Source organism: Kryptolebias marmoratus, linkage group LG4, assembly GCF_001649575.2.
Source record: "Kryptolebias marmoratus isolate JLee-2015 linkage group LG4, ASM164957v2, whole genome shotgun sequence".
Classification (NCBI taxonomy): domain Eukaryota; kingdom Metazoa; phylum Chordata; class Actinopteri; order Cyprinodontiformes; family Rivulidae; genus Kryptolebias; species Kryptolebias marmoratus.
Window position 1 is genome coordinate 8431346 of NC_051433.1, and position 21360 is coordinate 8452705.

Consider the following 21360-nt stretch of genomic DNA (forward strand, 5'->3'; position numbering starts at 1 on the left):
AAGGGTACCTTTCGCATTTTTTGCTGATAACTTGCAGACCGTTAGATTCGATCGATAAAGAAAACACCAGACGTATTAAATGATCCCTGATCGGAACCACATCTCGGTTCTTCCACATGTAGGAGCACGTTAAGAGACAACAGATGAGTAACGAGTATGTGAAGGAACGTGAAGGAAGTGCTCCCTCGTGTGTCTTTAGCTGCAGAACGTCGGCGTGGATATTTTCTACCAAGTGTTCCCTCTAGTGGGCCGAAGTACCATGTGCTCAAATGTGGTTAAACTGCATTCATAAGACTTCAGACGCATTTTACAATTTCTGTCTTTATTGTACCATAATACAATCTGCTATACAGATTTAATACAATATGCATCAATCCCTTGCTTGAGTTTCTCCGTTCAATTGAAGCGCCTGTGCCATTCTTTGTCAAAAGCAACCCTCACCAGAGTGTGTTGAATGTAAAAATCACTGTCACACAAAGCAGAACAGTCCAAAAAAACTCTTTACAACCTAAAATAAATAACACTTTAAAAACTAACTAATAGTCCAGGAATGGCATTGTGTCTGACAGAAATGTGGCTTTATAGCTCTGAATAAAATGTAAAGGCCGAAGCATGCGACGTGTTAAAGGGAAATAAAGACATAAATGGATACAAGCGGGAAGCCTTTACTGTATATTTACACAATTCATTACGTCTTCCATGTGCAATATCTTTGTTTTGTTTTCAGAGATTCAGCACTATTAGAGCTCGTCTCATGGGATATGTACTGTTTGTGAACAGAACAGGGAGCAAACTTCATCCCCACAAATATCAAACACCTTTCACCACGCCTGCAGCTTGGAGTGCCGGGGGACACAGATGTCACGGGACAAGGCAGAGAATGGCAAGAGGCAGATCTGAAGATGGCTCGTGAAGAAAGAAAACTGAAGGCGAGGTCCTTCGCTCCTCTGGCAGTTTGTGATGGCGAGTACAGTTTCTGCTGTATAATGTGATGGAAGCTGCACCTCTGTTTCTTCTTTGTAACTTCAGCAAGGAATTTTAAAAAAAGGGTTCTAGTGAATGAAGGAGTGAGGTCCTCTCACTGATATTGTCTGTAGTCTCCAAAAGGGGAGGTGGGAATGGGAGCAGGTCCGGGGCCAGGTTCTTCAAACTGGGACCCTGGAGAGACAAAATGATTCAATATCACAGCAAAATAAGAGCCTATTTAAAGTCTAAAAAAACACAACTTCTAACCACATTTCAAGAATGCTCAGTCTGCAGCAAACTGATTAGTTAATAATTTTTAGTCTCATTAAAATCTCAAAAAACAATAATAATTAAAACAGCAAAAATTCCCAAACTGATCAGACCAGATGCAAAATATTTTCCTTAGAAGAATATGAAAAATACTTCAATCCTTTCCATCTTTTGAGCTTATTTTCTGCTATTTCTGAATAATGTAAAGGCAAAGTCTGTGAACTTTTGTATTATTTTATAAATCATGTTAATGGTTTCAACAGAAGCTGAGAAATATGGGCAGAAAGTGATGTGTCCAAACTTCATCACAATGTTTTTTTTCCTAATGCGGTTATTTCAGTTTCATAGTTTTCATTTATTTAAATCTTAAACTAAGCAATAATTCTAACTCATAATGTTGATGGGACATAATATTGGTACTGAACAAACCTATTTTATTATAAAACCTTTTGAATACTCGCTGTAGAACGTAAACATAACTGGTATTAATTACACCTTTGCTACTCTTGCTTCAACGTACAAGAAAAGGTCCCCTAAACATGCTGTCCTGTCATTTTATTTCTCATGTGATTGTCAGAAACACAATAAAAAACCTTTAGTCATCTTTAAAAGATTATTTCTACCTTTCATTTTGTACAAACATCTACAGTAAATGTTTCTAAAGTCACCAGCTAAACTGAAAACAAAAACAAAAAAAACAGGATGATCAACACATTTTTCATGGATTGTAAAGGAATATTTGACATTCATCTCATTTTAAATCTACAAATATAATAGATGTTTGGGTTTCTTTTTGCCTGGAGACAAGATTGTTTTGTCCAAATAACATTAGCATGTAGGGAAGTGACTCACTCTGCTACAGTAAAGTAAACATGCATGTCAGAGTGTTGAGTAACAAGAAGTGAAGCTGCTGTACAGCAGACGCTTTTTATTTGCCAAAGCAAACATCATCCTGTATTTAGAGACATTTAAATATGGACATCCTAGTGCCCACTACGACTACATTCTTAAATGTAGAAACATTGAAATTATATTCAGACGTTTGCTGTCAATAATGCTGGAACAGATGGACGTGATGGTTTGTTTGTCTGAATCTTTATACGTCACATTTAATCACAGTGGATTTTATAAGTGTCCACTGTAAGTAAGTTTATGGGACACGGTCTGCTTGTATTAAAAGGAAAATCTCACCAGGTTGGAACTGTGAAGAGGCAAATCTTGTGAGCAAGATTCCAGCGCCCTCTATCAACGCCAGCAGAATACCTCCCATAGCTGCAGAGCCAACCATAGCAACTGGTCCATCTACACAACAACACACATTCATTTATTACATCAATAAACAAACCTGTTGTTTTCTAAGACTAAAACATTTGAGTATTTATTATATATACAAAAATCACATTTTAATGGAACCATTTTAATGCAGAGTATGTGATGTGTTCTCTGTCAGCCTCCATTTAGTGACTCACTTCTTGCTGCAAGAATAGCTCCTGTCATGGCCCCACTTGTTATTGAATTCCAGGGATCCTCCTTCCCTCGTACTTTTACTAAACCGCAGTCAATCATGGAGAAGAGGCCTCCCCACACTGCGAAGCTACCTGCAATACACACCAAAATACCATATAGGTTACATCAATTAATCATTTATGGTTTCACAAACTGTATGATTTTTAAATTAGATTTTCCCCCTAACTTACCTGCAAAGTACCACAATTTAAAGCATAAAAAATGAAACTTTTTTAAGTATATTTCAACATTACTGATTTCAAGAAACAGAAAAGATAGTGGAAACAAAAAAGGATTATAGTGCTGCTAAAGTGAAAAAGGTTTCCACTATTTTCAGCAGGATACTAACCTGATTACAATCAGGATTTTTGTTCAATAAATAAAAAAAAAAACGCAACCTGCCAGGATTTTTGGTATTAGTTCTTACCTCCTAGTTGTGGAGCTCTGGTCTTGATGGCAGTCATACTACCTCTCATCCTGTGGCTCATCCCCTGCAAAACACAACATCGAAAACAGATCAGCGCAAAATAATTCCCCAGTTTCTCAGTTCAAGGTTTGAGGGTTTTTGGGGGTTTTTTTTACGTAAAAACAAAAACCTTCAGGAGTTAAAAGTTATTTTCTTAGCCAAGTAAACAGGCCCACCACACACACATATATCATGGTGTCCTTGAACATGATGCTGAGCCACAAGGCCAGTGATTTTTTTATGTGATTAAATAAGAGAACACTCATAAACTTTAACTTACTGAAGGGGCATTTCTAAAGCCTTTCACCGCCTGAAAGATTCCTCCTCCAATAGCTCCCATGGTGAAAGCTCCACCACAGTCATCCACAATCCTCCAGGGGCTAAAAGGAAAAAGATATATAAATATTATTAATTTAACACCCACAGCCTGAAGCTACTTCTACAAAATCTAATACATGTTAGATTTTGAAAGCAAGTTAAAATTTGCGTGAGCTCTATGATGATTTTAAATTAATAAACAAGATCTTATTGGTAATATTTCATGGCAAAAAATTAAACATTAAAGCCACTTAGTATTAATAATACTAAGTGGCTGTTCTATATTTATAATACTATTAAAAATATAGAACAGACATCCTGGTAATGAAAATGCAAAGAGCCATTTCTACAATAAACTATACTGCATGAAGCATTACATACAAATGTTTTGTACACCGGACAGGTTTTGGTTTGGGTTTAATATAGGATCGATTAACTGACAGGAGTGATATCTGATGTTAGGGGAATCAAAAAGGCAAATAATTAAACATAACAAAAGGCCTGGAGACAGAGAGCATGTGAAGAATTATAACGAAGTCTTTTAAACAGTCACTTTAAGAATGACGTGCCCAAAGAATAATCCTGGTGATTTTACACATGGTTAAATGCAACTATTTTTAAAGTTCTTTGTTGATACAATGGCTACACGCTACGACATCACCACACCAGATACATTCAGAAATACAATCTAATAAAAACTTTTAAAGTATATTTTGCTTTCAAGAAAACAGACTTTCTTGCAGTTTCTTGAAATGATCTTGGGCAGTAGTTATCCAAGCTTTCTGAGGGCTTTTCAGAGTTTTATTTTTTGTATTTTTTTTCCCTACTTGAGCTGCTTTTTTGAGTCAAGACCTTGCACCCGAGCTTGGGTTTGTGTACAGCTGAAGGACACGTGTCGAGTTTTTGCTCTTATTGAGACAGTGACTTTCAAATAACACTAACAGATTTTTAACTACATTTTAAATAACTGCACACCACTCCCATATATAAATAAAGTTTATTTGCTTTAATTTTAAGGGTTAAATTAGGTCCAGAGGTCAGTCTTCTGAAAAATATGTCTACCTTGGATATTTCCACCAACATACTTGTTTTTTGGGTTTTACCATAAACATATGTATCCATTTAAAAATATGAAATCAATAACACAACTATTAATCATCTACAAACGTATAACAAATTGAACAAATGAACCGTATAAAGCTTCCTTTATCACTTGGTCAATAACAGCCTTGGCTGATGTCAAACCACGATATTAGTCTGATAATATGAATTTGTTTTAAACCACGAGTTTTGAAAATACTGTCTATCTCCGGTTAGCACACAGGTGGCTAAGCTACAGCAACGTCGTTTAATAAATTTAACACTCGCTGAAAGACATCACATTAAATGTAGCATTAAATGTAGATAATTTGTCATTTATAATACAGTTTGTTACTTTAGTCACTACAGTTATTGCAAAGACGTGAGCAAAAAAGCCGACAAGGTCACCGGCAACGTGATTTAGTCACGGTCTGATGTTAGCCCAGCCTATTGGATTTCTATTAAAAATTAGCATTTCAGCTAACTTTAGCTAGCTAGCTAGCTAGCTAGCCGGCGTTATTTCGGGTGCTTCAGGATGTGACTTTAAAAAACGCAGCTGTGACAAAATAAAATAAACACAAACACTAAACCTAGAGCTCATTTTAAAACAGTTCAATGCGATTACAAGTAGCAACACCTCGTATACGTAGCGGATTTTGTTATATAAAAACTTACCACGGCTCTCTGGCATACTCCTCCATTTTGTTCTCTAACTGTTCCTCCTGATGTAACGTCGCTTCTTCTTCTTCTTCTTTATTTCTGGAGTTTCGTTAACCGAGTTTTAGGTGAATCCAGCGCCATCTAGAGGCAGTGTGTGTCTTAACACCCAGCCTGATTTTTATGGTTAAAACATATTTTACACATATTTTCTAAAAACACAACAAATCAGCCCTGGTTTGAACTAAATTTTAGAACTGTAAAAAACTAATAGATGACTAAATAAACCACAACAAAAAACGCATCAACTATATCATTAATAATACGTACTGTATGAGTCAGATTTAAGAGAATGAACAGACTCAGTTGTGAAAACAGTCCATTAAATGAAAATGAGGCATATTTTACACCAAATATAGGATGAAATTAATACTTCAATCATTTGGCAAGTAATTTACAAAGCACAAAAAGAATGATAACAAAAAAGTGTAATGTTAAATGTCATATAAACCTCAAATATGTAATATTATTAATTATTAATAATGTTATTTTTTTGTTTGCATTTAAAAAATGATTATATTCCGATGGAAGCCTCCTGTGTTGGCCCTGAACCAGTAATCTCAACATTTTCATTCCTTCCCCCTTTTTTTCCTCCATCAGAGACCAGCACTGCTGCTCAGAGACAGACAGCTGGCGTGCAGCCCGATATTAGAACGGGGGAAAGGAATGACTTGCAGAGTAAACCCTCACTGAGAAATGACCAAATACGGTCAATTTATGGAAGCAGAGACTGAGGCAGAGTTCTGGGAGATAAAACGGCCCGTTGCTGGTGCTGCTCCCTTCTTCTCCTCTGAGCACTCGAGAGGACGGCTACACCTTTTCAGCCAGTTCAGACACAAGGCAGATACAGCTTACGTGTGAAAAGCAACAGAAAAATAGGGTTGTTACTGCCGCTTTGTTGATTCACAGATTAAGTTCCTGCCAGACATGTGGGAGATATAAAATATGCTGTTTTTTTTCCTCTAAGAAATTCAGTGACATCACTTAAAAAATCCAAAGTCAAGAATCATGCAAATATTGTTCGTTTTTGCTTCACTGGGAAGTTATTTTTTTAAGCATCTATACACTCCAGGTTGTAAATTAAATGTAGAATAGCTCTCTAGAAAAAAATTAAAAAGTTTAAGTACCTCAAGATTCACGCAGTAATATTATCTGTGCTGCAAAATGTTTGTTTAGAGTGAATCCATGACTATATATGGCTCTGTAACTATTATGTTTCAGCAACAACTACAGTAGATCTGAGGTGGAATGTACACAGTGGAAATATACGAGTGTAATACTCTTGTAGGACATAAAACAGCTCCACAGGTACAGAAGTGTACATTAACTGCTTTATCAGATTCATATAAAGTTCATTTGTACACATCGTAAGCACATTCTCCTTCATGCTATCAGACATTGCACTCACAAACATACCGGCATCTTCTGTTAAAGACGTACAGGCTCCGTCATGAAAAAAAAGACGTATTTGTCTGTAGACCGCTTAGACTTTTGTTCACGCTAAAGTTTTTCTCAGAAGGATACACTTTCATAACACAATCTTGAAATGGTTTTCCAACTTCACTGTAAAGTTGAGACACAAAGCTGTATTACAAGAAAATTAGCTGAGATAATAAAACACCACAGGCCAGAATGATTCTGTACAAAATACATCAGACACTAAAGAACACCATTTGATCTTCCCGGTAAACCGCATTGTGTCCTTACAGTATTTCCATATTAAAAATCAGTCATCATGCCTCGGGATTTCACTGGGCTGTTTTCCAAGGCTGCGTGAGATGTCTTGGGACTTGAAAATGTGACAAACAATCAAAAGTTACTTTGAGCTGTTTTTAGTACCCACACACTAAGAACTGCTGGGTCAAAACCGACGCGGGCTCAGACTTGGACCAAGCCAACCCTGAGCAGGTTTAACTCAGCAGGGTTGGGTTATCAGTTTGACTGTCCTAAAACCTTGTTTAAAATGACTAATTTGTTGAACAAGAGCTGCTAAAAGTTAAAATATTGCTTTATTGGATAAGTACAAATTAGGTAGCTGGTGATAAATTCTGTTAATGTTAGCAATGCCTTTTTAAAAACCTAAACTGTCTAGTGCAAACTAAAGTTAACAACAAAGCCAATCAGGTTAAACATCTCATGTTGTTTTATCCCCTCACCTTTACTGATTACAGCCTGTCTAATCAGGCTCAAGTGGCTCAACTTCTGGCTTAAAATGGCGGCCCGTGAACAACACGGGTCATCTCCAACCCACCCAATATTCGGTCAAACCCAACCAATAGTTTTATCCCAGTAAGTGAGTTTATCAGAGTAACCCAGCAGTTTTTAGAGCAGATTTGTTTAAGTCAGGCTCCATGTTTGGTAATTCCCTGATATCTCCAGAATTACAGCTGACCAGTTAAAGGTGGATCCTCCACTTATAAATAAACGGTCAAATTCATGTTTACCACATCAATAATATAGTTTAGTAATTTTATATATTGTCTGAATCTAACCTCAGTCATATGCTCCCAACACACTCACATTCAGAGGCATATACAAGCCAACATGTTAGATGATCGGCTTTAACATAATCTAGTGCAAAAAAAGCGTCAATATGAACTGAAGAAAGAGAGCCACAAACTCCTGGCGCCCTCCACAGTCGGCTTATGAAGAGCCCTGCCTCACTCATTCTCCACAGAGTCCCTTTGGTCCAGTGTTTGAGAGGAGAACTCATAGTGACGGCAATGATTTCACGTTTTTCCATCCGTCCCAGCATGCAGCTCTTCAACCAGCCGCAGGAACGTAGAGTTTACCTCCAAGAAAACCTGCAGTGAGATGTATGTTATCCCCTTTTCTGTTTCTTTCCCGTCAGAAAGTCTTACTGCAGCCACTTTGGTACTGGCACCTGTGGGGCAGGGGAAAAAAAAAAAAGATGTGAGTACGTTTGAACAAGCTGACATCATAAACCTGTCTGACTGTTCCTACCTTCTTCAGATGTTTGATATTGCTTCCTCTGATGGAGGCGAGCAGTTGGTCCCTTGAGTTCTTGCCACCACCTGGGCGGTCGCCATCCGGCATGGGAGGTGGAGGAGGTGGGGGCCCACCCCCAGGAGGAGGCGGAGGTGGTGGTGGAGCCGGCCCCCCAGCTCCTCTTCTGGGCGTTAGCTTTGGTGAAGGCATCGGTGAAGGAATGGGAGACGGTTTAGGGGAGGATTTTGGCGTACTCCTCAGAGATCCTCCACCCCCAGTTTTGGGCACCTCCAGCGCCCCCTTCTTCTCCCCATTTGCCTGGGCCAGCTTCTGCTCCTGCAGGCGCCTCTGCCTCTGTCTGTCCATGTTGCGGCTCAGTATGTTTGTCGTGGTCATCCTGGGCCCCGCCAACTCAAAGTGGTACCCCAGCTTGAGCAGGGTGGTGTTTTCTTTCAGGATCTTGACCATCTCCATCTCCGTCTTCCCGCCGCAGATGTGGCGCTGGTTTTGAAAGCGAAGCTCGGTCAGGGTGGAGTTGTGCTGCAGCGACTGGATCAGGGACAGGATGCCCTTGCCGGTGAGATGGTTGGAGTCGAGGTTGATGCTGGTGATGGTCTTGTTGCTGCGCAGCATGCCAGCGATGGCATAAGCCACGTGGTCGTCCGCGCGGCAGTTCGCCAGAGCAAACGTCTTCACGTGGCTGTTGTTGTGCAAAGCTTCTGCAAACTCGATGAGCGTTTTAGTCTTGATGACCTCTGAGTTGTTGACGTTGAGCTCAGTGAGGGAGGGGTCGTCGCTCCCAACCTGCTGCATCAACTCATCGAACATGCTCGAATCTTCATCCTCCTCCTCTTCCTTCTTCATCTTGCTGTTCGGGCTGTTTTTGGCCACACAGTTACCAAGTTTTTCGGTTTCGTCTGTGTTTATAAATTTACTTTTTGTGTCATTGTTTTCCCTTTTCTCCTCAGTTTTCAGGTCTTTGCTTATCTTTGGATATTTTTCTTTCACGTGGTCGCTGTGGTTAACCAGCTCCTCCCTGTCACTTCTGTTTTCTGGCTTGTCACGTTTCTCCTGCACCTCAGCCTTGTCAGACGGCTGCCTCTGGACTTTAACGTCAGGCTTGGTTTTCTCCTCGGCTCGCAGCTTGTTTTCATCCTTTTTACTTTCCTGGGCTTGGCTCTCTGATGCTTTGCACTGCTTCTCAACCATTTTGGAAACGAGCCCCTGTGTCCTGACGTTCTCCGTTTTCCTGTCCCTTTCTCTTCCTGCATCCTTCTCGCTCTTTTCACGAAACTTGGAGATAATGTCTTTGGTTTTGCTGTCATCTCTTTTCCTGCAGTCCTCCTTCCTGTCCTTTTCTTTGCCCTCATCTCTTTTTTCCTGTAATTTGGAGATCATATCTTTTGTTTTGCTACCTGTGCTCTCTCTGTTTTCTCTTCTGTCTCTTAACCTATAATCTTCATGTTTATCTTTCTCATTCACCTCCTCCTTTGCGTCGCTCTCTTTGTCTTCTTGCTTCCTGTATCTACTCAAACGCCAACTTTTCTCGTCTTTCACATCCGAACCTCTGCTGTTTCTGTCCTTAACCTTGACGTCTTTGTCACTTGTGAGACTCGGCTGCCTTCGCACGGCTACTTTCACGTCGTCGTTCCCCTCCTGGCTGAGGCCCATCTTCCTCAGGTATTCCTGCTTCCGGCTCTCCTTCTTTGGTTCCCCCTGCAGGAGGAGACACATAAATAGTGTATTATGCAATCTTCACAGAAAGCAAAGCTCCCAGATAAAGCCAATGTGAAAAAAAATACAAAAGCAGAGCAATCATTTTGCAGCACATTACTCAAATGATTGATTGACTCAACAGAGTAATCTTACATTTGCACTTGTAACACTTGATCTGCACAGAATATGATGGTTTATTGTATAAATACTTGTGTAAATCATGTATTTCTTCACTACAAAGCAGCCCCCCATCCACCTCCATATTATAAACATTCTCTTATACACAATATGGCATGTGTGTTTACACTCAGCAGAAGGACAAGGAACTATTTTTTCCCCAGTGCAGGAACCCGTTTGAAGCGAGGAGCTCGCTAAGTGTTTGATTTGTGAGCCTCCAACTGGTGTGCGGCGCGAGGCCGCGGCTCTGGCAGACGTGTCCTTAAAAGGCAGCGAGCAAAGGAGCAATCAACCAAGGAATTCCATCAGGCTGGGATTAAGAAGCTCCACAATCCACTGGGGTGCTCCTCTCTTTCAGCACACAAACTGCCACAAATCTCGCTCCAGAACTTGCAGCATGGGGCAGCTTTTTGCTTTCAGACGTAGGAATAAATGAAACGGCTCAATGACTCTTAGGGGCTGTTTTTCTGCTTATGGGTATGATGGCGTAACGGGGCGAATGCCTGCAAACCTCAGAGGGGGAAACATGTTTTTCCTGGCAATAGAAGTCACCTTTGGGAAATCACTATTTTTGAGCTGATGGACTCAGGGTGCACAAGCCTCAGCTGCTTCCAGTGAAATGAGAAACAGCTCTCATGAGAATATCCTGTGACAATGGAAATGTAATGTACTGCTGCAAACTATCAGTCACACATTCAGTAAAACTGATGGGATGAGCTTAAATCAATCTTTTTAAGAGCGTGATGTGTCCCAGTTCAGCTCACTAACCTCAAATGATGGCTCCCTCTGACCGAGCCTCCCTTTGGCGTCACGTCGCCTCTCCGTGTCCCAGGCGTTGTTGCTCAGAGGCGGCTGCGGAGGACGGCTCTCACCTTGGATGATGATCTTCCCGTCCTCCGGGCTGATGTCTGGAACATTCCTCAGGTCTTTATCCAGCTCTTCCACCTCCTCGGGAGAGAGGGTGGACAGCAGGTTTTCCAGGTCCGGGTCTTCGCTGACCTGTCGACCCGTGCGGGTCAGGCCCCTCACCTTTCGTCTGGACATTTTTGGGCTGTTTTCTTCGGAAGACGAATTGGCGCCGGCTGGTATATTCATGTATTTGGAACCGAAACGCTTCTCTCCCACTGGGTGTCCCTGCGAGCCGAAGGCCTGCTTTCTCCTTGTGTCCCCCTCACCGAAGAGCCACCAGAGGCATCAATCCTGCTGTGAAGAGGCTGCACTCACAGTGCTGCAGCGAGGAGCCCCTGTGATGAACTGCAAAAGGCTCCCATCATCAAAGAGCAGTGTGAGGCTGGGACATTCTTTGAAATCCTGTTAAAGTGCATGCCCATATTTAGTTCAGGGTACACGCTCCTTTAAAGGTAATGGGAAGGGCTGAAAATTTACAGAGCAGACTCCTACTCCTATTACACAATATGTGTTTATACAAACGAGACAAGCTCCAGATTTAATTTTCTTTTTTTTTTAAAGCCACCAAAGACCTACAACTAAAACATATTTTCAATATTTTTAGATTAAAAACTAGCATTTCATCTAAAACCAAATGGGAGACTGACTTTGCTCTGGTACCAAGATTTAGGCTCAGGGATTTTAAGGCTGAAAGACTGGCGTGCATTTAAAAAAGTTTAATTACTTTAAAACAAATCAAAATATGCTATAGAATACCCACCAAAATGTAGATGATGTGAACAATGGGAACAATTTTATCTTTGCTGGATGTTATTTATTGAAACTAAAACTCAGCATGGATCCCAGGTCCGACACCGAGGCTGACTTTTAAACTGGTCACGGAGAAAAACAGTCCGATGATTCGTCTAATTATAATCTCTGAGGACATCACTTCCTAGTTTAGATTTGTTGCATCGTTTCCATTTTATCTGAGTTCAACTTGAATGTGTTTAGGTCCAGAATGGCTCACAGGATCCAGGTTATGGGATATACAAGTCTTTGCATAAAAAGTTTTCTATTTTTAATTTTTGGATGCAAAGACAAACTGTCCTCTCACAATTCAGTATTATTGTAGTGATCAAAAACCTTCAGATATCTTTAAATGGTGACCTCTCACCCCACATCACAGACTTTTTGAATTTTTTAAAAGCCTCTCTGGGATATTTCGTTTTTATCAATCGCTGCTTCTTAAAATGACTCATAATAATAATAATATAAAAAAGACAGCACAAATTTATTTTAGTTGTGAAAAAGGACAGTTTTTCTTTTGGTCAAATACAGTAAAAATAAATAAATGTCGAATTATTTTAAAATGATTAATCAGGAGAGCATATTGGGCCTGGTTCTATGTTACTTTTAAAGTGAAATAAATTGTTTGTAATAAAAGGGCCACTGTTTACTAATTCATTATACTTCCAAACTATTATTATTTAACTTAAAAAAGATCAGATGTTATCAATATGAAATATGATGAATGTGTCTGGCTGGAAGGTAATCTGGATGTAATCTGGGTGTAATTTGGCCATCTAGTGGCCAAAATCCTGTACTTTTCCCATGTATAATATAAAAAACATCTGCGAAACAGAACCTTTCAAATAAATTAAAAAATAAAAACACAATAGGCAATATTTTTTTACATTCCAAAGTTAAATTTTATGTCATTAGAAATAATTTCTCGTCCACACACTTTATATTACAATGTCATACCATCCATATGACAACAGACAAATGTCACATGTTACTTTTGCACCAAATGTCAGTTTCATTAAAACACACTGATGGAGTTGGTTTATAAGCAGAAACAACCGGGAGTGTCGTTGAGAAAACGTCATAATAAATTACACATGAAAGCATCGTACCAAGAAAATCCCAGTTTTCTCCTGCTTTACAAAGTCCCAATAAATCTGTACAAACGGAGACTGGAGGAAATCATTTACACTGTCAGGAGTTTGAATGGTTTCTGTTGGACTCACTGTGAGGTTTAGCACTGACAGAACATACAGGAGTAGGTCTCAGGCCCCTCGCTTCACTTCACCAGCAGTTTGGGTTTTAATACGCCTCTGGTAAAAAGGTTTTGGAATCAACTCTGAAGACGGTCGAGAGTTTACGGCGTAAGATTAGAAACAGCTACGCTCAGTGCAAATTTATCGTTAATCTTCAAGTAGATAAAATCAGTATGAACTTAGAGAACGGCTAATGTTTTTGGAAATCCGCACGTTTGCTTCCCTGTTAACTTCAAACTAAACGAGAAAACTAGTTACAGCGGGGTAAGCGAGTTATCAGAGTGGTTTAGGTTGAAGCAGGCAAAGAATCAGAACAGACTGAACTCAGACTGTCGGCAGAGGAAAGAAGTGTTAAGAAATAACACCAACAACGAGCTCAGTTCAAACACTGACAATAAGATCGCAACAAAACCCACAAACCATCCCAATACGCTTTTATTAAACGACTAATACTACAGGCTGGAAAACTCCGAAGAAGACGATTGTTTTCCACGTCTTTTTGCACAAACTGTTTACAGAAGGCATCTTTTTCTATTATCTGTAAATTAGCCTTTGTTCTCATGAGATCCGGATCAGGATGTGGACTCAGAGTTCCTCTGATGCCGTCAGGGTGGGATTACATTTTTCACTGCCGACCGTTGGAACCAAACGTCTGAGAGATCAGTGGGCACGAGAGCGAACGCCCCATCAGCAGTCAGTCTGTTTAACTTTAACTTCTTTAACATTTGACCACTTTAATCTTTGCATTTTTGCACCGCCGTACCTTTTTTTTGATAACTTTGCATCCAATACTTTTCAATTTATGCTTGAGCCAAAGATCTCAGCATCTTGATTAATCTATTCGTCTAACGTTCAACAAGAAAAGAAAACAAATAAGCAAACAAGTGAACGGATTTCCAAAAACACGGAGCAAATTCTTCAAAGTATTCAATAGTGTTCATATTAGTCCAGCTGGTAAGATATTGTTCACAGTAAGATATAACCTCCGTAATTTCAAATAAAGAACGAAAGCAAGTAAACGCATCATATCCCATGTTACTTAAAACGGCTTGTTACAACATTAATAAATATTGAACTGAGGAACTGATGTATTTAAACAGATAATCTCATTTTTTATGAATGGTTATTGTAAGGTGGGACATGGATCTGTTTGATTACAGCAATAAGAAATAAAAACTTGACGTTTCTGGCCATACTACCTGATAGTGTGAAGGGATAGTGTCTAAAACTAAAGGTTAATTCATTTCCAGACAAGAAAAAAGAAAAAGAAAACGAGGAGGATAAGAAACCGAGCAGGACACTGGTACACTGGTGGTACATGAGAAGGGCGCCACTAAAAATATCTAGAAATATCTGCACGAGTCAAATATCATACAGATGAGAAGAAACAGGTGACGGAGAGTTTTTCACACAGAACTTCAGAGATCCATCAAATCAATGGCGTCTCTGTCTTTGATTCGAACATGTCACTATTTTTTTTATCAAACATGCAGCTCAACCTTGGGAGCGATGCGAGAAAAACACCAAACACGTGAAGAAGAACAAGAAGTTCAGGATCTGAATCACTGAGGGGTTACTATGGACGCAGCAACAGGCAGTTATCAGTTTCCTCTAAGCTGAAAGTCTGCTTCCCTTGGACAAATAAAGGAGCGCATCATTTCACTCGTACCGCCCCTTTAATTCTCCCTCTGTATGCTAATGAGCGGTGTCTTCTATGACAGCCTGTCATTGAAGCGAGTGAGTCAGAAGAACAGCGGAGGCGTCTAGACACCGATACCTCCTCCCTTAAAGAGTGACACCTGCTGAGGGAACCACAAGTCAGGTGTCAGAATCTGATTTACATTACTGAGGGGGGGAAGTAGGACGGTGCTGGAAATAAACAACAACAACAACAACAACAAGAAAAAAAGTTAAAGTGCCTCCTGTTCTCCTTCACAGGAAAACCAACTGAGCTGAGCTGTATTTTGTTTTTTGTTGTTTTTTTAATGTCGTGTGTTAGGCTGTGCGTGTAAGACAGGTCTGCTGCCACCTTCGTTTGAAACAGTCCTTTTCTCTCCCTGTTTGTGCCGAGACGAACTCATCACTGACCGGGGTACTGAGGCGGAGAGTAGGGCGGCGGGGCTGCAAAACAACAAGGAAGAAATAACTATTAAATCAAAATAACTTCACAAAAACTATTTCCAAGTGATCTTCTGGCCAAAGATTTTGGATTTTGTTTTACTTAAACTTTGAAGAAACCTTAGAAGATTCCGGGAACTTGGAGTAAAATGCTGAAAACTGAAATAAACCAGGTTGTTTTGGTGTTGCGGCTGATTAGTGTACGAGGTTGTTGTTTTGACGAATAAACCAAAATGCTGCCATTTTCAGCCAGAGCCAAGCAAAATCTTTGACTGTAAAAACATGAAGTTAGACAACTGCCCAATAACACCAGACTTGTTGTCAAAAACAGAGTCAGGCTGAGCTGCTGGAAGTGTAATATTTGTGCAGAAGATGAGTTTAAAGAAAAAAAACTTGGAGCAGTCACACGCTGGAGAACATGGTGATCTGCCAGTTTGTTTCTGATCCTACGAGTGAACATTTGGGCCTGGTGTTGGTGCTAAAAGGATTGTGGGTAAGTTAATAATTTTATATAACTGGATCGGAATAGTTTTCTGTTTGTGGTATAGATTACTGGGGTTTTAATATTTGGAGTACAGTATAAAGAATGATGCTTACGTTCACTTTAACTAGTGATTAATGCAGTTAATTAATGTCATGAACTTCCTGACACCTTCAATGAGATTTGTCATATTTTTAAAGCACCTAGCAAAGAGTTGAAAAACTTTTTGGATAAAAAGTACAACGCCGTGTTGAAAAATAATAAAGCATTTCTTCCCCAGAACAGACACGTCTTTCTGTCTCCAATCTGTTTTCCTGTCAGGCAGAAGTGGACTGGTGGGAATTCATAGGCGCTGAGATTTCTGCCAAACTGAAAAAGCTTGAAGACGTACTTTAAACACATTTTAGACAACGTTAATATTGAATATCAACAGTATGGGTTCAGGATCATTTGGAAATAGTGCCACGGGAATCTGAAACAGCAGCTGTGGCTTCAACTAAGTGTGAAGAAAAAAGCAAAAACACGAGCTCGAGGTTTCACCTATAATTAGCTGCAGCACCAAGTAGCTTTTTTTTTACACTATCTGAGCAAAATAAACAAGTTTAAAAACATTTAGACTTAACTGAAGCTTCTGCTCTGTCTGATTTCTTTAGTGTTCTGTGAAAACTGACTTACAGAGATGTGTGGCTTCCTGTCTGACCACCAGCGGCGTGACAGCGTCCTCAGATGAAGTGAAACGTCATGATTTTTACGCTGATAACAGCTGCTCTCACTGGAGTGTAATTAAACTCTCCCACACATGAACTGACTGTTCAACAGGCTTAAAGATGGTATTTTTAGCCGCTGCCATGTTTTACACAGCTACTACTCGTTTGGCGTTCCTTACTTTTAATCTGTCGGGCCTCACGGAAGCGTCAAATGTCACGTGGCGCTCTTTGAAGCACGTTTGAATAAAACAGGAAGAGTTCAACAGAAAACTGACTCATGTCCGGATGACTGAAGGCCAACACCTGAGCAAACTTTGTGTCAGGAAACCCAGTAGTTCAGATTCTACTTCAGATCAAGCCCTGCTGCTCTTACCCTGGCTGTATGCAGGTTCAATGTGGTGTGGGTAAGGGCCCGGCTGCATCATGGGGTACTGGGCGGGCATGCCGGGGTACTGGGGACCCAGAGGATAACCTGCAGGTCCGAGAGGTTTTCCATAAGCATCATACATGGGCTCCACTGGGTAGCTGACCATGGGAATCTGCTGGGCTGTGGGTAAATAAAGGTAAACATACACACAGCTTTGAAAACTAAATGTTAGGGGTTAGTTTTACAAGCGTGGGCATACAGATGAATTATTTTACCTTCGTAAGGTGTCCTGCCCCTCTGCTGCCTTCTCTGGTAGAGGTAACAGCAGGAACACATGAAGCAGCAAACCATGGTTGCAATGATGGCCACAAACAGGAGAATGGAAGATGCAATGCCAGCTATGGTGGTCGGGCTGAGGAGAGAGGACATCAGAGGGCTTAGAGTAAAAACTAAAAATCCACCTCTCACTTTGATCACCTGACCTCATGTCGGTGTTGTTCTTCTGTAATTACATCTCACTTTAGAAAAGATTAAAGCGCTGGGTTCGAACGCACTCAAACAACTGACCCTGACGCCACATCCTAAACGAGAGACGCGGCATCCCGAACCTCTGCCTCGTCGAGACTCCCTCACTTCCACCGTATTCGGCGAAGCAACAAAGCCCTCCATTTTATCTCAGCCTCAGACGCCCACTGATCTGATCTCCCGCCGGGCTTAAAGCTGCAGGTTGCCTGCGAGCTGTGGCTGCTGATGGACGGGCTCCAGGTCTGTGCAGAAACCGTGCCAGGCCGCAGCCTCTCAGGTGCAAACATGCTTAGTCCAGCATTATTACCAGTTTAACAGTGGATGCAAAGACAGCTGATGTCACAGAACCACTAATGAGAACATATTAGAGCTGTTTATTCAAGAGCAGCCACTGTGCTATACGGGCTGTTGTGTATATTTTAAACATGAATGCTTTTCTATAAGGTATGTGTCAATATAACATTTTTTTACTAATATTCTGAAAAACACTACTTCATTTCTTGCTCTGTAGTATTGTTTTCACTTTATTTGTTCTGTGTGCTTCTTGCTGCCAGAGAAATTGTTTCATCTGCAAGAAAAGACTTTTTTTTTCTTTAAGAACAAGACACCAGTCGATGCACAGTCAGGCAGACGGCAATAATAGCTCTCAGAGTCGAACTAATTAATAAATAAGTAATTAATCTGCAGCCCTGCTGGTGCCTCCGCCCTCACCTGAACTGGAAGAGCATGCAGCGCTTCTGCTCCCGCTCCGTGATCATCTTGAAGGCGTCCAGGCAGCAGTAGCGCCGGTGGCAGTTCCCGCAGCAGAATGTGATGAGAGGGCAGTCGAAGCCATTGTGCCAGGTGCCATTTTTGTCCACATACCACAGACAGTCCTCGTTCCCACTGACTGCAAAACAAAGACAACCGACAGCTGAGGCAGAAAGACACAACAGGTCTGATAATCAGAGGAGGAAGATAAAATGAAAGACGCTGAACTCATTCCTAAAAATCTCCTCTTTTTATTGTCGTGTTGGTTTTATCGCAGCAGGGGGGGGAGGGAGTCTTGACGGTTCGCTCGCAGTTGTGCCTTCAGGAAAAATAAGTGTCTTTCAAACATTCGCTGACGCTTCTTCACTCCTCCATATTTCTTTTTTATTTTATACAAGCTGGAGCTACGATGCATTATTCAACACGTCCCCGTGGCGGAGGAGGAGGGGGGGAGGCCGGTTCGAGCTCCAGCTCTGGAAGTTACCGAGAAGATGAAACAGACTTTCTTCTAAAGCACGTTAAAGTCACTGCCAGTCAAACAACAAAGCCAAATGTTGGCAATTATTTCTGATATTCAGAGCTGCCCCGTTCTGTAAAGCACCAAGAGACAACACAAACCTGAGCTGTCCAAAGGTCACGCCAAGAAAAAAGGGCATTTTGTTTTACAAATTCGCCACAAAACTCTTGTTTTAGATGAAAAATGTCTTTTTATGCAGCTGATATCAAATATATAGATTGTATTTTTGGTTACAAAAAAGACTTCTGTTTTTCTTTCAGTTTTTTTTTTTATATACAAGTCTTGAAAATCATATAAGCCTTTAATTGAAATCAGATGGACTACATGTAATTATGTTTTAAACTATATATAATTTAGGGTTAAATTTAATTACAGCATGAATAAAACTGTTGTGCGGTTGCTAAACGTCACATTAAAAGTTTATTTCAAGTCCTCGTGTAAATCTTGAGGGAAAGCTGACAAAGAGAGAGGAGAACACGCTGTGAGAGAAGACTTATCTGAAGCAGAACTGTTTAAGTGTTAAATTAGGGAAAGAAACTCCAACAGTACAGCTCTGAGTCCAGATCTACACGGTTCAACTAAACGTGGACGTTGACCTTTAGGGGCTGACGATAACAATAAACAGTCTTGACGTTGTTTAATGCTTTAACTTCGACTTTAACTGCATCACTTCATTAACGCTGCTGCCTGCAGACTGCATTTTATCATTTGCTTTTTCTCAAATTTCTTTAATTTTTTTTGAGCAACAAAAGCTAAAAGCAGCCCAACCCAGAGCAGCGCTGCTTCATGTCGCCATCTGGAGAATAAAGATGGTGGATTTTGGATTAAACCAAAATGTACCGATTTTCGTCCTCTATTTTGTTGCAGAATTTTGAAATGAAATGTGCAAATTGATGAGAGAACCCAGCTCTGCAGATCAGACGCACCTCACAGCAGAAACATGAGTCGAAGTTTTAACGGACCACAGGGGGTTGGACTTCACGTGTCTGAACAGGAACTTTGGTGTTTTTGATGGTTTTCACAGAATTACAGTTCAGGTTTCGTTCACCTGAGAATTGATGATGTCACAATAACTTTTCAAATGTTTAAAAATGTCAAAACCTTTCCAAACAGACGCTTCTTAGGTGCAAGTTATTCGTCAGAGCGTAGGGATATTTGGCTTCTTTCACCCCGTGTGTCTCTCATCGCTTCAGGACGTATGGTTTTCTCTCAAATCCTCCAGAGGACAGAGAGTGCAAAGCTCTCAGATATCCATCCATCTTCTACCACATCCAGGGTCAGGTCACGGTCCAGGAGGTCCAGGAGGGAATCCCAGACCTCCCGCTCCCCAACAACACTCTTCAGCTCCTCCTGGGGGATCTCAAGGCCAGAGAGGATAAATAATCCCTCCAGAGAGTTCTCGGTCTGCCCCGGGGTCTCCTCCCGGTGGGACGTGCCTGGAAAAACCTCCGAAGTGAGACATCTCAATTGGACGCCTGAAGCACCTCAACTGACTCCTTTGGGCTCTGCGCCAAGCGTAGACGGACCAGTAAATCATACATCTGTACGCTTTGAGTTTGAGGCTTACTTTTCAGTCTGCCTCTCATCAACCTGGGAGTCAGGGAGTGACAGACACAAGTGTGTGGTTACCATGGTGGCCCTAATTGAACTAGTTTCCTTTCTACACTTCTTTTACAGTTCATATATCGAAATTTAGCCTTACTTTATATTAATACAAAATCGATCCCATGTTTTAATCAGTATGTTTTAAATAGAAAATGTACAATATTTAATGGTTTAGTTAGACTAGTAGTAGCTTTAAGGCAGCTATACAGTGTTAAAGTAAGCATGCAGCCATTTGCAGTAATTATTTTTGAATGTATTTACAAAAAACAGAGATAACCTAAAAATAAAACCAAGCAGTAGGATAGAAACAAAGTAAAAAAGTCAACTTGTAGGCCCAGAGGAGCGCTGTCATGTGACCCGGTGGCTGTTACAAACTGTGGCTGAACGCTAAACTCGTTTTCTTGTTGGTTTTTTTTTTCAAAACCAGGCCTAAAATGAACCCCGAGTTCAGAAGGGTCAGAAGTACACAGCCACACGGCAGTTAGCGGTCTGCGGCTGGGAGAAATAACGGTCCTGACTCCCGCCGACTCCACCGGCGCGGCCTGGATGCGAAACCATGATCTCTTACCCGGAGGAGCGCAGAGGACGACGGCGAGCAGCGCCAGAGTCAGCGAGACGAGGGACGTGTTGCCCGTCGGTAGGACCGCGATTCCCATCGTGGAATTGGTTTCGCGAGCTCGGGTCTTTTAAAAAGAAGGTGCTGTCATCGGCGCGAAGCCACGCACGCAAAAATAAAATAAAATGAATTAATAAAACACAGCCGGAGCTAACGGTCGTTCTCGGACATAATCCTGGCTTGCAAACAGCATGGGAGACGGGACCAGAGAGAGCCGTTGGTGATTTAACCGTCGAAATGACACATCGCGACTGTGACGCCGTTCGCCGTTCGGCTCGGGATGAGGACGGTGCCTTCACTGACTGCGTGAAACGCCGGAATTTATCACCAACGATTTAAAAGCATCTATAAACCCGTGAAGCGGGACGTTCATATAAGGATGTTGTTTCGGATGAAATATTCTGGCACTAGTTTCAGCTGGAAGCACGAAGACTTCTTCTTCGACTAGTAAAATTGCGCTTATGTTTTACTGATGTCCGAGCTTCAGTAAACGCATCTTCTTTAAACCCCGCCTTCATGGAGTCCGGATTACAATATATAATTTTAGTTAACTAAAAA

General features: G+C 41.0%; 3 protein-coding genes across 3 annotated transcripts; all 3 read right to left on the bottom strand.

Annotated features, from left to right (window-relative positions):
• Positions 1 to 305: 305 nt before the first annotated feature.
• timm17a (translocase of inner mitochondrial membrane 17 homolog A (yeast)) lies at positions 306 to 5405 on the bottom strand. Its single transcript, XM_017408603.3, has 6 exons — positions 5282 to 5405; positions 3489 to 3588; positions 3170 to 3233; positions 2706 to 2834; positions 2428 to 2538; positions 306 to 1158 (listed from the first exon to the last, which is right to left on the bottom strand). The coding sequence occupies exons 1-6, from the start codon at positions 5305 to 5307 to the stop codon at positions 1079 to 1081; spliced, it is 510 nt and encodes a 169-aa protein (XP_017264092.1). The 5' UTR covers positions 5308 to 5405; the 3' UTR covers positions 306 to 1078.
• Positions 5406 to 6640: 1235 nt separating this feature from the next.
• On the bottom strand, positions 6641 to 11507 carry lmod1b (leiomodin 1b (smooth muscle)). Its single transcript, XM_017408596.3, has 3 exons — positions 10934 to 11507; positions 8288 to 9988; positions 6641 to 8207 (listed from the first exon to the last, which is right to left on the bottom strand). The coding sequence occupies exons 1-3, from the start codon at positions 11258 to 11260 to the stop codon at positions 8181 to 8183; spliced, it is 2055 nt and encodes a 684-aa protein (XP_017264085.1). The 5' UTR covers positions 11261 to 11507; the 3' UTR covers positions 6641 to 8180.
• A 1234-nt stretch (positions 11508 to 12741) lies between these two features.
• On the bottom strand, positions 12742 to 21081 carry shisa4 (shisa family member 4). The gene is made up of 5 exons (XM_017408944.3): positions 20755 to 21081; positions 18026 to 18203; positions 17065 to 17201; positions 16796 to 16969; positions 12742 to 15237 (listed from the first exon to the last, which is right to left on the bottom strand). The coding sequence occupies exons 1-5, from the start codon at positions 20840 to 20842 to the stop codon at positions 15197 to 15199; spliced, it is 618 nt and encodes a 205-aa protein (XP_017264433.1). The 5' UTR covers positions 20843 to 21081; the 3' UTR covers positions 12742 to 15196.
• Between the last annotated feature and the right edge of the window lie 279 nt (positions 21082 to 21360).

Bases quoted from the DNA above. Each gene is read 5' to 3' on its own strand.
- lmod1b (XM_017408596.3), bottom strand. From the start codon at position 11,260: ATGAATATACCAGCCGGCGCCAATTCGTCTTCCGAAGAAAACAGCCCA. The intron at 9,989-10,933 runs GTTAGTGAGCTG...CTCCTCCTGCAG, and splicing joins AGAGGGAGCCATCATTTGAG to GGGGAACCAAAGAAGGAGAG. The intron at 8,208-8,287 runs GTAGGAACAGTC...CCTGCCCCACAG, and splicing joins ATATCAAACATCTGAAGAAG to GTGCCAGTACCAAAGTGGCT.
- shisa4 (XM_017408944.3), bottom strand. From the start codon at position 20,842: ATGGGAATCGCGGTCCTACCGACGGGCAACACGTCCCTCGTCTCGCTG. The intron at 17,202-18,025 runs GTGAGGGCGGAG...CTCTCTCCTCAG, and splicing joins TGCATGCTCTTCCAGTTCAG to CCCGACCACCATAGCTGGCA. The intron at 16,970-17,064 runs GTAAAATAATTC...ATTTACCCACAG, and splicing joins GGGCAGGACACCTTACGAAG to CCCAGCAGATTCCCATGGTC.
- timm17a (XM_017408603.3), bottom strand. From the start codon at position 5,307: ATGGAGGAGTATGCCAGAGAGCCGTG. The intron at 3,589-5,281 runs GTAAGTTTTTAT...TTTTCCTTTTAG, and splicing joins GAGTATGCCAGAGAGCCGTG to CCCCTGGAGGATTGTGGATG. The intron at 1,159-2,427 runs GTGAGATTTTCC...TTGTCTCTCCAG, and splicing joins CTCTTCACAGTTCCAACCTG to GGTCCCAGTTTGAAGAACCT.